The following is a 16,899-nucleotide window of genomic DNA, read 5'->3' as shown; positions in this document are numbered from 1 at the left end:
TGGAAGCACTTCCTTTTGTCTGCCTTGAATTTGCCCATCGATAATATTTGGGTGGCCCCAGATACTACCGTTTGTACATGTATATATACATAAATAACACACAGAGAGAGAGACAAATCACCCGGGAGGCTCTGCATTATTTACTTGAGCTACAAGCAGACAGAACATAATCCTTAGCGAATGCATTGTTTCTAGCCTGAGCCAGCCAATCTGGTCAGATAGTGGTATGTTTTTTGGGAGGGGGGGGGCTCGACCTTTATTTAATGCCTTTGCTAGTAAATCTTCCAAAGGGGTGGTGGAAAGAACAAAGTGGCTCCTCAGACGATGTCAAGAGGGCAAAAGCCAGCCTTTCGGAGTTTTTACTGCTTAATGAAATTGCTTCTGCTACTGATGGAATAGCCATTAGGTGAACCAATAGCCACTTCTTAAGGCGCCCTCCCACCAACTGTCCGCACCTCTTTTTAGATGTATCAAAGCAGATGGCAGGCCTCTGTCAGAAAAGCTGTGCACCTCCTTTGAAAGCTCACAGCCTTTTCCTCGGAACGAATTCATCTGGATTAACTTTCACCCCGATTACGGATTCAAAATCACTAACACAGGTTAAAATTCCTACTGCGCCTATAAGAACACATTGAATGTGTGTGTTGCAAGGGAGAGGGGAGCATTCATTACTTTCCACCCTGTATAAAAAGGGAGGGTTGAAATGTTTTTGGGGAAACTGATCTGTAGTAAAGGATCCTGAATTCTTCTCCTCTCTGATCTACCGCCCTCATACCTTACACTGCCTAAAACAGAGGGCGCCAATAACCACCCCTTTCCTAACTGCTTTGTTTCATCGCTGCTGGATACTTGCTTAACTATGCTGCAACAGACTAACACAGCTATTCCCTAGAATTGTTTTCTGTAGATCTCCCAGGGGTTGTTTCTACATTCATGTGGATCCCCATAGAATAAATCTTTGAGGAGGGGAAAAAAGAAACACCAATTTTGTTGCCCAGTGCTGAGCATCCACCCATTGTCCCAACGGCAACAGAAGAGGAGCTCTCCAAAGACAGACAGGTGCATTTACTCCAACTCAGAGCCTGTGCAACTGTGCAAGCTTATGCAGAGCCTAAGTCTACTGAAGTCAAAGACGGGTGCAACTCTGCTGAGGAATGCACTGTTCTGCTGTACAAAAAGGCACCTTAAAGGCTGTGACGGGAACCCTGACCGTGTCGGCTTGGGAAAAACCATATGCAATTTGTTTCTCAGTAAATATGCACAAGCTTGGGCTGCCACAAACCTATTCCAGCTGTGCTAGGCAGTGACAGGGAAAAGAACAAAAAACATCTTGTGGCACCAGAAAAGACGAACAGATTTGTTGGGCATACATGTGCCAGAGACCACTTTGCCAATCTGGGGAAAGAGTGCCTCAAACTGAATGCCCGCAGCCACTCATTTTGCACAGATCCCGGTTCAGATTTCACCGGGAGACGTGAAAGCCAACAAGAACAGGCTGCCTCTAAACATCGGCAGGGTGCATTCTAACTTTGCAGCGACAGCCAGCTTCCTAAGCACCCAGGACTGGGCTTGCTGGTCAGAGGGCATCCCTTGCAGGCTGATTTGGGCTTATGGCAACTGCAGGCAGTGGACGGGAGTAATGGCTTGTGCTGTATTGTCCAAGGGGTTTCAGCAGGTGCAATTTTTCTCCTTCTGCAGGGAAGGGAAGGGCCCAGATGCACCTGCTGAAAGGAATTCTCATTCCATGCAAATACTGGAAAGTACAAAACCTTGACTAGAGGCAGCCCCATTTTGAGGAATTGCAGCACCCTCCATTTTTCTTCCAAGCCTGTTCATGATTCCCTCTAAGTGATGCATCCACGTTTAGTCCACCCCCTCCATCCCCACAGCTGGGCAGCCACCACCCCAGACTGCGGAGCCCAGGAGCCTGACCTGCCTCCGCTGTCTGGGGCTGAGAGGAAGCCTTGCCCTTGCACGGATCACCACCCACCCCGGGGATCTTTTCTGAAAGGAGAGGAAGGGGGGGGGCTTTTCGCCGTTTTGACACCCCTGCTCTGCTGCTTTTCAGTTGCCCCGACTTCCTCCCTCTCTGGAGGGTTTTTGCTGGTTTGGCGTGTTCTGATCCCCCCGTTTCAAAAAGAGGACTCTGTCGGAGAGGGGCTCCAATACTGCAGCAACAAGACCGGGAAAGGTGCAACTCTCCCGCACCCCCCTCTACACGCGCACACACACCCCTCCCTCCCTCCGGGAAGACTTCTTTTGTAATATTGGGGGGGGGGGGAGGCTCCCACAGCTCCCCGGCGGCGATGAGACCCCAGAGGCGGCTGGGAAAGCCCACGAAGTCTCCCCAGCGGTCCGGCTCCGGACTGCCCGCAGCTGCCCGGCTCGACGACCGCAGCCCTCGCCTCCCTCGCCCGGCGGCGCCTCTGCAAACTGGGGCGGCTTCTGCTTTGGCCGGCAGGGAGGCGCGCCTGCCGGCCCGGGCCCTCCCGGCCTTGCCCGCCGCCTCGCCTCGCAGCCCGGGAGCGGGCGGGTGCGGGCTGCGAGCCCCCCAGTGGCGGGGCGGCGGCTGGGCAGGCGCTGCTAGGCTTGCCGCCGGCACCTGCCCGCTCGTGCCGCGCCGCCGGCAGAAGCCGCCGAGCTGGCCAGCGGCCGCGGCGGAGAGGGCGGCCGGCTCGGCTCGGCCCGGCACACGCCCGGGGGCTGCAACGCGCCGCCGGCCGGCTGGACCCGGCGCGGAAGGGAGGCGGCCCACTCACGTCTCGGAAGCGGTTCCAGTGCTTGATCTTGCCGCTGTACTGCGCGATGGAGGACAGCCATTGCTCGTCCTCCATGAAATTGCCCGGGCTGTCGCCGTCCTTCCCGCCGCGGCCGTCCCCTTCGGCCAGCGCCAGCGCCAGCAGCAGCGGCACCAGGCACCCGCCCGCCGCTCTCATCTCGGCGCCGCGGCTCGTCCCTCGGCCCGCCTGGCTTGCAGCAAAGCGGAGCGGAGCGGAGCAGAGCAGAGCTAAGCGAGGAGCCGCCGCCGCCGCCGCCGCCGCCTGGCGCTCTCCCGACTCGAGTCGCGGCTGGAGCCCCGCCGAAATGTGACCTGATTCGCAGATGCGCTTCGCCGCAAGCCGGCGGCGGGCAGCACCGGGAGGCGGACGGAGTCTGCGCCAGAAGAGGCGGCTCAAGTCACTGGAGCGGCGGCCTCGCCTTTGACATCACCGCACCTGTTGGGGAGGGGCCGCCCGAGAACGGGGCGGGCGCCTCGGAGCCTCGAGCGCGCGGCGCGGCGGGAATTCGCTCCCGGCCGCTGCGGCACGACTCGGGGGGTGGGGGCGCTTCCTCGACTGGCCCCGAAGGCTCCGGAGCGCGCCAGCACGCGTGGCTCGCCCCTGTACCGGAGGCTGGAGGAGTGCGCAAGCTTCCAGAGCAACACAGAACTCTTTTACGGTTGGGCAGGCTGGGCTGATTCTTAGCAGGATTGACGCGGAATGCCTCCTGCCGCCTGGCGGAATTGTTTTTTGTATTTTATAATCCGCCTTGAGTCTCAGTGAGAAAGGCTGTAAATAAATAGATAAATATTAAGGGCCCCCTTTTCACATGGAATGGGAGGAGGGTGGCTGCATTCGTCTGGGTTGAATACCTAAAAATGCGAGCAACACCATCAGTGGACCCGACCACATCAGCCATACAGTGTCCGATTCATACTCCTGCTCATCCTTCAATGTGATTTACGCCATCGCGTGTCAGCAATGCCTCTCCACTCTCTACATTGGACAAACTGACCAGTCCTTTCCAGAAAGAATTAATGGACATAAGTCTGACATCAGCAACCAAAACATTTAAAAAACGGGGGGGGGGGATTTTAACCTTCCAGGACATTCAGTTGCTGACCTAAAAGTAGCAGTTCTCCTGCAGAGGAATTTCAAAGGGAGATTAGAAAGAGAGACTGCAGAATTGTGACTGATAACTAAACTCAAGACAATGCATCAACCTGGACTGAATCAAGACACATTACCAATGCTAATTTCTCCACAGCAACTACCCCTCTGCATACCACACCCTATTTAATCACGCCTTCCATTGTCACTCACCGGCTATTATCATTTGACTTCTGCAATCACTCCACTCTCCAAGATATAAGGACAGATGGACTCGCATTCTAGCTGTATCAAAAGAAGTGAGCTGTGGCTCATGAAAACTCATACCCTACCACAAATTTTGTTATACAGGTGCTACTGGACTCTTACTCTTTTCTACCTAAAAATGCTGTGTGTTAAAAGGCTCTTCCAGGCTATGCCAAGAAGGACAAGGCTTTGGGTAGAGAATGGCTTATTGTTTTATTTTTAAACCATTAGTTACAATATTTATAACCATTCTTTGTTACAGGAGCACCCAGGGCAGATTACCTGAAAATATAAAAGCAAAGTTAAAAATACAGATAGAACCAAAAAAAAAAGCCATTATAAACGAAGTTGTTGTTTTTACTCTTCCTTTTCCACTGCCATAGTTTTTTTTTTCACTTCCAAATTATATAGTGCCATAATCAGCAAGGGAAGATAGTCTATTCGCTACTGTAATGGGCCCAGATCTAGAATTCACAACTGAAGCCAACCAGGCAGTACACCTGTCTTAGAAGAATGCGGTCACCTGTTGGAGCCTGCCATGGTTTGTTCTTAGCCAAGCATCAGTGTGGCATGGTGCGTAAGAACATCTTAGGTAGTAAGGTTCAGATGCCAAAATCTGTCAAATCTTGGTGCTACAGGATCAGGACCACAATCTGAACTCAATGAGATTTACTTCCAGGAAGATCTGCTGAGGATTGCTCTACTCCATATTTATAATGTGTGGGGGGCATAGATCTGGCAGGGACCCAATCTAGTCACAATTATTATTATTTTTTTAGTGAGAGTTAAGCTTGTGCTCAATTCTGCTATTGAAATAATTAGCATAAGTTAAAGAGGCTTAACTTGGGCTGGATCTCACCTGTGAGCCTGAGCCTTTAAATGCAATGTGTGGCACCTTCTCCAGCGGACGCACACCTTCCATAGAATCTGGTAGTTGGGACAGTAATGTTGCAATCACCCTCTTCCTCCCTGCAACTACCTTCCCCCTCTCAAGAATCCTTGCGGTATAAACCACGACTGCTTTTTGCAGAATTCTGCAGGCAGTCCACTAATGCTGGCTGGCTTGGTGATCCCTTCCCTGGAAGAGAAATGGGAATCTGATTTCTGGAGCAACCAAGCTGATCAAGCCTGCCTTCTACTATGCGGGATTTTATGGACTTGCTGGCCTCAAGCTGCAATTCTGTGCATGCTTGTTTTGGGAAGAAGCCCCATTGAACTCAGTGAGGCTGAGAAAACATGCGCAGGATCACACTGTATGTGTTGGAAGGACCCCAAAGTTCAGTTGTGTCAACGTTTGTAACCAAGACCCACATTCAACCATGTATGCTTCCATGCTGAATCTTTCCAATGCCTCCCCTGCAAATGTTTAGATAAACTTAATTTTACTTTCACACCTTTCCTTCAGGCCATGTTCAGATTATAGGAGAAGGTTGAATAAGTGGGCTCTTAATGAAACCCACAAGCCTTACCCCGACCCTCACTGTTTAATATTCTTCCCTCCTACATTTTATCCTTACAAGAACCCTGTGAGGAAGGGTAGGCTGAGAGACAGAGTGACTAGCCCAAGGTCACTCAGTGAATTTCCAATGTGGTGGAGTGGGGATTCAAACCTGGGTCTCTAAGATCCTGGTCTGACACCCTAACTACTACACCATTCCAGTGGAAAGACAGCTAGGAAACCCCAAACGAGTCTCCTCTGACCCCTAAGAGGGGCCATTCCAAATTGAGGAGAGGAACTGGGAGTCTATAATCTGAGCATGACTTCTAGGCACATGAATATTAGCAGAGTCTAAACCAGAACAGGGAGGGAAGGCAACAGGGTATGTAGCCTGATCTCATCAGCTCTCAGAAGCTAAGCAGGGATGGTATTTGGATGGGCGACCACCAAGGAGGTCTCTGTAGAGGAAAACGATGGCAAACCACCTCTGCTCACTTGCCTTGAAAGCCCCTTGCTGGGGTCACCATAAGTCAGTTGTGACTCGCCAGCACATATAAACATAAACCAGAACAGACAGCCCAAAAGCCCCAACAGTCTGTCTTTGGAGAACCTTCTCCTGGGACAACACACTCATGCAAACACACACAAATCCTTTGGTGCACTGACACCTTTCCCTAGCCACATATTGACAAGAAAATCTTCCAAAGCACCACATGTAATGACCAGATTGCGTAGGGGAGCTAAAGAGTCAACTGCGAGTCAGGGCGTGCCCCTCACTCTTTTGACCTACAGGTAATCTGGGGCTGGACTCTATCCCCCACAGTGACCTGGTCTTTTCAAAATAGACTTGTAGCCTGTGACCAGGCTGATTCCCCCCTCCCCTTGTGTTTTTTAAGATTGAAAAGCTACCCAAGTTATCTAAATGGAAAGTAAATTAGCTTGTGCTTAATGGCCCACAGTATTATATGTTGTGTCTTAATCACTTTCATTCCTTTGAGTCTCCCAGATACAATATCTGCACTTGTTAATACAGTTCATTCTCACGCATTCTGCTATTTTATCTCCTGTTCCAAAGGCATCACTTCACTATTGCGAGGCTAGGTCTCCATAGGTATCCTCCATGAGCATCCCTCATGTCTCATCCCTAGCTTTGGTATGCTAGGTAGCAGACTCCCAATGGGAAAGAGACCAGATCCAGAATCTGAAAATAGGCATCTTGCATGCTTTATATTTTCCAAATAGAATGAAAACAGCCAAAGGGAAGGAAAACCGAACTCTTTTTGAAGTGGCTAACCAGTGTCTGAGATGCACCACTTCTGACTTTTTGTGGAGAGCCCATAAAAATAATTCCCTGCATCTAGAAGAGCAGTATATCAGCAATCTAGCCAAGCCCTGACATGCTATTTTTCTGCATCAAGTGATTGATTGGATGGACACTGAATCCTTTGAATTCCCACAGGCAATATGAAGTAGAGTGCTGAAACAAATACATAAATGCAGGTCTCCCGTATCTAGGCCCATGCCATTAGTAGATGAAACACAGAATTAATACTCTGGCAGATCCAACCTTGATTGGCTGATTTATGAATAAGCCACATGTGGCTATAAGCTTGCAGATAGTGCCCGCGTGGCATTTCTGTTCATTACAGAAATGCATCAGCCATCTGTTCCTCTGGCAAAAGAGGTATGATTAAGTGTCATGTGACTTATACTTGCAGCAATGCAAAGATGTTGCTATTTACACTCCACTGTTTTGCGAAGAGGGAAGTGATGAGGGTCTTAAATGAATCTGAAACTTATTGTAGCCATAAAGTTCGTAACAAAAGTACTATGACATAGTTTTGCTAACAAGCTGTCTTATGAGTCAGAACTGGAGGTTTTCTGTTGAATTCCAATCCAAACTATTTCATGCCACGAGTTTATTCATACTCATAGGTTACTATCATTCAAACATACATATTTTCACTGTTCGGAAAAAGAGGCAAGATGAATGTGTGTAAGAAAGTGTTCCTTGGTTGATTTCCTGTATCACTTTTTGGGGAAAACAGGTCTGAAATCCTGCGCACACTTACTTTAGAATAAGGCTTTTTGGAGCTCAATGGGAATTATTTCTGAATAATCCCGCCTAATTTCAGGCTGTCCAAAACTGACAAAAGTGTTCTGTTTTTGTAAATTTCCTGGAATGTGGACAGTGATTACAATCAAGGACCCTTTTGAAAAATGAATAGAAAGATACCCCTGGAAGCCTGACACCTACTTTTGCATTTGGATCATAAATTACATGTTTTAATGCTCGCCAATCATGTTTGCATCATCCTATGAGACATACAGGGGCTTGATCAGCTAAAAGGCAAGCCACACATAAGCTGATCAAACACAGCCCGCCCTAAACCACTCCATCCATTTTATTTATTCACTGTGTGCAGATGGCACAGTCCTTAACCTCCTTTTAAGCAACACAGATTACAGACAAGATCTCAAATGTCAGCAAGATTCAAAAGGATCTCAGCGTATGCAGCACAGTTTATTTTTTCATGGCACAAACACATCAGGGTATCAATTCAGATATATTTTGGAATCTAGAAATACTTGCTATTCAAGTAAGGGGTTTTTTTGGCAAAATTAAGGGGAAATAAATTCAGCAAAAGCAAATAGGATCTCTGTCTGGCTCACAGTTTTCGTGATGCAAGCACTGGTGAAGCTGTAATAGATTCTAGATTTTGGCAAAGGGCAAGAACAGAACCTCTAAAGCCCTGAATGGTAGGGTCTCAGATGCAAAAATCTGCAGTCTTGGTGCACACACTATCATTTTCAAGTCAAGGGTGCAATTTCAAAGTGGCGATCAAGATGAAATGCTTTATAGTAAGAATAACCCTGTAATTTCCAGCCTGAATCACAAGGGATGGATAACACAGGGCAACATGAACACCAAAATCAATTCAGCTGTATTGCACAGCAAAAGCTAGTGCTTTGTCAAACACAGTGCCAAGATGTCTTATCAGAAAAGAATGCAAATCCCCAGGTCAAAATGCTCCATTCTAACATTTCAGTAGAAACAAGTCGCAAGGAGAGGCGTGCTTAGATTGCCTGCTCCGAACAACTTGTCAAAGGCAGAGCTATATGTGCCTGCAGCCCAACAACCCCTGTGCTTTATATTTATTGCCCTGAAATTATTTCCTGTCCCAATATTTGGTGTTGTGCTCCAATCAATGGCTTCAGCCAGCTAATACCACAGTCTTCAACACAATGGCTCAGTAATAAGAACTGTTTGTCAATGCAGTGGTTTTTAAACCACATTGTATTGCATTTCCAATGATTGGCCAAGCAGTGTCTACTGTTCTTGTTCCTTGCGTTCCCCCTTGAGGCTTGCCTGAAACTTACCTTATTTTCCTTTAGGTGCCAGGTGCAAACTTTTTTTATCCAAACCATTATCTAAAGAGTCCCTCTGTTTTAGCCATGTTATGGTCTTCTTCTAGCCCTGAGGGCTGTTTTATGAATATGTTAGGTTGTGGGCAGCCCAATCCTAACCACCAAGGCAGCGTTGTCGCTCGCGCGTCGGCGTAAATGGGGCGCTGCTACATGGCTCCCTATGGACTTTTGCAGGAGAGTCCTGCTGGCGCTCGAGAGTGAGAAAGCGAGGTGCAGCCGCTGCCAGGAGTGCCCACCCACCATTCCCCTGACAACTCTGCTCACACCAGCCAATGGCCACACCCCTCCCCTGACATCCAGGCGAGGAGCAAGCAGCGGCGCAGACAATGGGGAGGCTGCGATCCCCGCTACCACCAATAGGCACCCCCCCGTCAGATTGAACACCCACCCTCTCGCCCGCCCAGCCCCCATTTCCAATGAGGGCCAGGCTGGTGGCTGCAGCTTGGTGCGCCTGCAAATACCCGCTGCCACCACCACAAGAAATAGGTTCCCCCTCCCTGAAAAATAGGGCCAGATAGTAGGGAGCTGATCTCTGTTGCCTGGAGATTAGTTGTAATTCTGGGAGATCTCCAGCTACCTCCTGGAGACTGGCAACCCTAAGTAGTCCCCAGGTTCTGTAGAAGCTGGTGGGGGGGAGGTGGGGTCTTCAATGAGTGACAGGGACATCCATTGGGAACCATGTGGGAGGCCAGAAGGCCGTTTGGAAGCGAGGGAAATGAAAAGTGTGCACAAACTTGCTGCGGCACCACTTGAACACATCATTGCATCTCTACAATGTGGGAACGAGGGCTGGACCTTGACTGCCATGTCCCAGTACTGGGGAGATCCCCCCCCAGCGTGGACTGACAGGCCCTCCCCATGCCAGATTGCCCAAGTCCATCCCTGCTTCCGCAAACACTTCCCCCACCCCTGGCAGCAACTTTCCACGTACAGTGACCATCTTCCTGGCTTATCGGATGCCAGCAGCTCAGACTATCAGAGAACGAAAGTCTTCAGCGCCTCCCGCCCCCCACCCCCGCGCAGACGTTCATGGGCCACACTTCAATTCCCACCTCACTGCCTGAAGTTACATTGAGGGGAGGAAGGGGACAGGGAGGCTGGATGGGGCGGCACTTGATACATTTGCGAGGATGTGTGAGTGGAAACGAGTGACAGGGATTTGAGAGAGGGGCTAATGGCAATGTCAGTCAGGCATGCAAACACAGAGGTTTGTTGTTTTTCAGCACGTTTTATTAAACTGGAAACAGTGAGGGAGCCGAGGCATTTTGTGTAGCCCTCGTTCTGCGCTCCCAGGGGTGAGGCTGAGATGCTGACTGCCTTGAGATATTGTTTCCTAGGCTGGATTTGAATGGCACTCGCAGAGGACTACTGGGGGGGGGGCGGGGGGGCTGAAGTAGACATGCTCGGTCGTCTCCCGAACGGGTCACGACATGCCTGCAAGGGAAAGACACACGTGTTGCAAGTAACCCAGCCCAGTCCATGGCTGAGCAAAGCCCACACTCCAACATCTAAGAAGATGCACATAGTAGAGAGCAGTAGCGGCAGCTCCACAGGTGCAGCTAGCGACCAGCTGATGCAAGACCCTCTGGCCAGGAAGCACCTTGCCTTGGGGTGATTTTACCTTTAAGGGAGAAAGTTAACAGGTAGTTACAAACACCTGATCAAGAGTAGTTTTCTGGGCAACTGCCTCTGGGGCAGGCAGGGGCTGCCGCCACCGTCCTCTCCCCCGCCAAGGCTAGCGGTCAGGCGAGTTCAGGTGATGGGGCAGCCAGCACAAATCAGTGAGCCAGGTTGCGACCGCCCCATCTCCTTCTTACCTGTAAGTGCTACCTCGCTCCTTACTGAGATGGAACTTCAGAGTCAGATAACCTGCAAGGAAACTTGAGTGGTTATTGTTAGTTAGCTAGACAGTCTGGACTTTGCCCTTCTTCCCTTGAGCGAGTGCAAAGTTCTCCCAGTTTTCTCGCTAAGTCCCCCCAGTGCACTCAGTGCCCGCCACCATGAGTACCCACTCTCCCGCCTCGTGCTCAAAGTACCCATGGCAGAAGGCTAACGGGCAGAGCTTTTGGTTGGTGCTCACTTACCTGGTCATGAGCAGCGCAGCCGGGCATTTTGTAGGGTGTGTGAGGTGATTAGGTGCGGGGAGGGGGGCTTGCCCACCCCGGAAGCTGACGTGGATTGGCCCCTGTGGTAGTTCCCATCCTATGCTCCTTTGGGCTGCGGCGGCAGGGCTGAGCAGCGAGAGAGGGGCTTGTGTTTTCCTGTTCAATGGGCGCCTATGGGCTGCGCCTCTTTTTTTCCTGGCGTAACTTTCCGCCACTGGAGGGGGCATTTCCAGGGCTGGAGTGGCTTTGGAAGCGGACTAACCCCCGCCCCGGCGTGGGAACTTGCACCAGACTTGCACCTCCACCCAGCCACCAATGTGCCTGCTGCCGGTGACCCGTCTGCGGTACTGCGCCTCGGGCGGGCACCAGCGGAGAGGGGTTTACAGCGGCACGCCATTTACACCCTTGCAAGGCTTATTCCTCTCCCTATGCGGTTTCCACCCTGCTGCTTAGGATTGCACTGTTTGTTTTATGCCCTGGCACATTTTTAATGGCTTATTTAGTTTTGTTGCATTGTTAGTTGTGAGCAGGTCCCCGAAGAGGCAGCATATATATTTTCTAAATAAATCATCATATTTTAATTCCACCCTTTCTGCAAAGTAACTGAAGGTGGTGCTCATGGTACTCCTTTCCTTCATCCTTGCAATGACTTTTTGAAGATTAGGTTGAGAGTGACAGGCTCAAGGTCACCCAGTTAGCTTCATGGTGGAATGAGGATTTGAACCCAGTTACTCGTTTTGTGATACCTCCTCACTCCCAACTGTAAAGTTTCTATACTTCATCAATTACAGCCCATATGTAATGTTTTGTCACATAATGTTCTTGAATGCTTTATTTCAGCTAATTAATGTTGGGTTTTGAATGTATATTTGCTGTCATTTAAAATGCAGGCCTCTAAGAAAGAGGAGGGATGGACAGGTGAGTGAAGAGTGCTATGATTGGATAGTAGTGGCACTCTTGGGGAAGCAGTGAGTTGCAAGTTGTTCTGAGGGAAAGAGCTCAGTGAGTTGTTCTGGTGTTGATGAAGGCTGTTCTAGGGAAAGAGGGAGGAGGAATGAAGTGCTGTAAACTGAGGGAAGTTGTGTGTTTATTATTAGTCTAAGTCACAATTGGGGAAAAATAAGTCTTCGTAACTGAGTACATTTAGAAATGCTTGGAGATCTGTACTTATTTTGAAACTGTTATGCTTATGAACTACTCTGAAACTATTACACATATATTTATAAATATTCATAAATAAATATATAAATATATAAAAGAGCCCCTTGGCACAGAGTGGTAAGCAGCAATACTGCAGCCCAAGCTCTGCTCACAACCTGAGTTCAATCCTGGTGGAAGCCAGGTTCAGCTAGCCGGCTCAATGTTGACTCAGCCTTCCATCCTTCCAAGGTGAGATCGGTAAAATGAGTACCCAGTTTCCTTGGGGTAAAGTGTACATGACTGGAGAAGGCAACGGCAAACCACCCTGTAACAGAAGCCTGCCAAGAAAACATTGTGATGCAACGTCCCTCCCCCCCATGGGTCAGTAATGACTCGGTGCTTGCACCGGGGACTACCGTACCTTTTTACCTGTGTAAATAAATGTCTGTTTTATCATGAATAAAGGATCCTTTTACCTCACAGCCAGTCCTACACATTGACAGTTCTGTTAATCTACCAAATATAATTAAGCTTTCCTATACTGTGAGTAAAACTAAGAGACAACAAAGGGAAGAGCATTTGGTGGTAGTCTAATGGAACACTAAGAAAGGAAGGCAGAAAGGCAGTATAATTCAAGTACCATAAAAGGAACAAAATGCCATACCATAGTTCAAAATGAACTGTGTTATAGCTCAAAAGTTTTTCATCATACTTACTACGAGTCTGTAATTGAGCATGAGTTTCATGCTTGTTTCTCTCCAGGATGCTTCATGTTGAAAAGACAAACATATTCCTGCAGCCATATTGGCCAAATTCCCCAGAAGTAATCATACTGGGCATGTAAATGCTCTTCAAATATACATTATAGAAAATTACAAACCAGTTAGCCTTACATCTGTTCTGCTTAAATTAAGGAAATGGTTAAGGTAGATTTATTAATCACATAGAGGAACAAGCCTTACTCAGAAAGAATCAGCAATGCTTCTGCAAAGGGAAGTCTTGTCTCACCAAGGTTTTCAAGTTCTTTGAAAGGGTTTTAAATCACACGTTAGTGATCTAGTAGATATTATGTATTTGCTTCCCTCACCAAAGTCTCTCGAATAAACAGTATTCCTGAGATATGAGGATGGGGCCTCTTGTGGATTAGAACCTGGATAAATGATAGGAAACAGAGAATAGAAGGAAATGGACAGTTCTCACAATGGAGGAAAGTAAGTAGTGGGATTCCATAGGAATCATAATTGGAACTGGTGTTATTTAATTTCTCTACAGATCTAGAACTGAAGGTGAACAGTGAAGTGGCCAAGTTTGCAGATGACACATCCAGTTATTCAGGATGCAGAGAACCAAAGGGAACCGTGAAGAGCTTAAAAAAAACAACTGCTTCAAATTAGATGAATAGATGACAATATGACAAAGTTCAGTGACACTATAAATTAATGCACAATGGGGCAAAAAATCTTGACTTTATCTGCTATTGGGGAACTGATGGTGAGTTACCAGGAAGGAAATCTGGGGGTTATAGTGAATGGCTTGATGAAAATGTTGCCTCAACATGTGGCAGCAGTGAAAAAGGCAAATTCTGTGCTAATAATTACCAGACAAGGGATTGAAAACAAAACAAATATTGTAATGACGTATGGTGTGGCTGAATCAACACTCTGCTAGTTAACTCCCCCTTCTGCCATGAGCTCTGCAGGGGGCCTTGGGTAAGCCATTCCTCTCAGCCCCAGCTCCCCTGCTGTATTGTGGGGATAATAGTAACACTGGATTTGATCACCTCTGGGTGTAGCGCTCATCTTTCCAGAAGGGCAGTATATAAGCACGCTGTTGTGATTGTTGTTATTATTAGAAATACTGTGTACAGTTCTGGTTGCCTTATTTCAAAACGGATATTATTGCCTTGGAAAAGGCACAGAAAAGGGGAACCTAAAAGATTAAGGGGTGGGAGCACCTTCCTTAAGAGAAAAGGTTGGGGGTTCTTTTTTACTTTAGAGAAAAAATGACTAAGAAGGAAATGATAGAGGTTTATAAAATTATACAGAAATGGAAAAGAGAGAGAACCTTTTCTCCATCTCCCACAATACTAGAACTTCTGAGTAGATTTAGGATAGATGAAAGGAAGTACTTCTGTGAAAGAGTAATTGTGGAAGTCACTGCCACAGGACAGTGATGACCACCTGTTGTTCTTTAAACAGGGATTAGACATTTTTATGGAGGACAGGTCCATCAATGGCTATTAGCCACGACTAAAGGCAGAGGCAGTAACCTTTTGAATACAGTGGTGGAGGACAACAGGGAGAGTAATTGTTTTCTATGCATTTCTTGAAGGTTGTCCAGGGGCATCTGGTTGGCTGTTACATGAAACAGGATGCTGGACTAAATGGATATTTGGTCAGATCTGTCATGGCTGATCTTATGTATAATGGTCCACTGTGTGCAATGTGTCATGTGTGTGTGGATCTGCATACTGCGGTTTTAGGCATATGCACAGGGTATACTCCACCTCCCTACACACACACTTGTGCTGGTCCTGTATTAAGATACACTATCCTCAATAGTTGTTCAGCATGACACTATGGTTGGTAGTCCTTACAATCACTATTTGCTTTCTCTAGCAGAATTGATTCTATGCCCATTTCAACCTGAGTAGGCTGGAATGAATCAACTATTTTCAAACTTAACTGGAGTTCAAATACATAGCCTTTGGATTTGCTATCTTTTGATGTGTGGAGCCCCAGATGCTTGCATATTTTGCATATTGCATCCATCTGCAACATCTGAGTTATGTCTCAATTATGTCCCAAGCAAAGCATTTATAAACCATATATATTACACTAGCTGGCTGTAGGATTCCATTCAGGGCCAGGCTTTCAAAACTGCTATCTAATTAGGAAGGAATCATAGCTAATTCACTTTTAAGACTAAAAATCTATTCATTAAACAATTTGCCCTTAAAATGTCCACAAAAGGTACTAGACTCAGCTTGATAGAAATTAATTCTGGATCTGTTTATCTCTGCTGTGAATTTTATTTAGCGACTCAATCCAATGTTGTTGAATTAATTATAATTCATACATTATATAGAAGAACTTATTAAATATATATATATATTGGGGAAAGGAATGAACATACAATTAGAAGAAACCTTTTCCAACCTCATTAAAATAAAATTCCATTCTGCTTCTTAGGCCTTGACCTCATAAGTAGTTACTATAACATGCAGATCTGCTTAGAAACTATTGCCATGGAGTCAGCAGCATTGAAATTATGTCTGCACAGATAATGTGTGTGAAAATAGGCTACTACACACACTGTCCTACCATTGCCCCCATATTTTGTGGAAAAGCTGGAGGACCAATGCAAAAAGAATTTAGGACAGTATGTGGTTGGCATGTATCTAGTCCTATAGAGGCATGTCCCTATGACTTAGTTCAGATATTACTTTTGAGTAGGGGGAGTGAAGCTGCCTTCCTACAAGGGTTGTGATGGGCACCTGAACTTATGAATATATGGTATCAATTCAGACCTATTATATTGATGGATGGTGACTCTCTGGGATTTCCCGGAGCCCTGCTACTTAAGTTCCTTTAAATTGCAAAGGTTGGGGGACTGATCTTGGGCTCTGAAGGACGGCCCTTCCATCCCCTTTAAAACAATAGGGAAGCCTACCCTGGCAGGACCTCCATGAACATAGCAGCAGGCATGGAAGTCTGAACTGGGACAATCATATGCAGATTCTGCAACTTCAAATAGTATCTCTAGAATAGTAAATAAGCTATTTTGTATATTCAGATTCTTAAACCTTTGCATGCTCAGCATTCCAACATTAGGCATCAAGCCAATCCTTTTGGGATTTTTTAAGGGTTTGTGTGTGTGTGTGGGGGGGGGGGGTTAGTTCCCCAAGAGTAGATTACTGCTTTTAAACAGTATCAGAATCCAAAGTAATTAAAACCAGCCATGTTAATACCAACTTCAAACAGCAATAAACAACTAGACAAAAATCAATGCTGGATGGTAAAGGACACACAAGTCCGGAAAGAAAATTTATAGAAAAAATCTTCTGAGAGGGAAGTGCATACAAAGAATAAAAATAGTACTAATGTCTTTTCAAGGCTTTAATATTCAACATGAAGTGCATTGCTAAGTGCATAAACAGCTTCTTGGTTACTGTTGTTCAAAAATTTAAAAAAAGTCAAGAAGCTTTTGTATGAGCTTCTTTCTACTGTAGAAGAGATGACTAGCTTCTGTGATCAAGTGGAACAACAAAAAAACCCCTCTCAGCCTTTGCTCTTGGTAGAGAAAGAGCCAAAAGAGCCGATATTTTGGCAAGCCAAGAACCTCTCAAAAGGTGCTGCAAAGTCTGTGGGAGAAGAGCATACTCAGGGAGAGACCTCAAGTGACTCTGCCTCTTCTCAGTGACTGACAACATTAAGGCTTTGAAAGAGGCTCTGAATGGCAGAAGAATGCAAGCAGCAACATCAGGCCGCCAGGGAGAAAAGAAAAAGTACAATGAAGGCACACAGAGACTCCATATTTTAGAAGTGATCATTAAAATAGTTTGCAGCATTTTCTATGCCACAAAAAGCGTTTCATGCTGGCAAATGCACTTCTGGTCAGGCCTGCCTGCTGTGAGCAAGACATTTCGTAAGCAGTGGCAGAACGTTGTGAG

General features: G+C 47.0%; 1 protein-coding gene across 1 annotated transcript in view; it reads right to left on the bottom strand.

Moving 5' to 3' along the window:
• SPOCK2 (SPARC (osteonectin), cwcv and kazal like domains proteoglycan 2) overlaps positions 1–2,936 on the bottom strand; it is an 81,404-nt gene extending 78,468 nt beyond the window's left edge. The window contains exon 1 of the mRNA XM_054983212.1: positions 2,760–2,936. Coding sequence (XP_054839187.1) covers positions 2,760–2,936 — 177 coding nt within the window. The remainder of the gene's footprint in view (positions 1–2,759) is intronic.
• Positions 2,937–16,899: the final 13,963 nt, after the last annotated feature.

Source organism: Eublepharis macularius, chromosome 6 (genome assembly GCF_028583425.1).
Source record: "Eublepharis macularius isolate TG4126 chromosome 6, MPM_Emac_v1.0, whole genome shotgun sequence".
NCBI lineage: Eukaryota > Metazoa > Chordata > Lepidosauria > Squamata > Eublepharidae > Eublepharis > Eublepharis macularius.
Note: the sequence above shows the minus strand (reverse complement) of the source record. Positions and strands in the feature narration are given on the sequence as shown.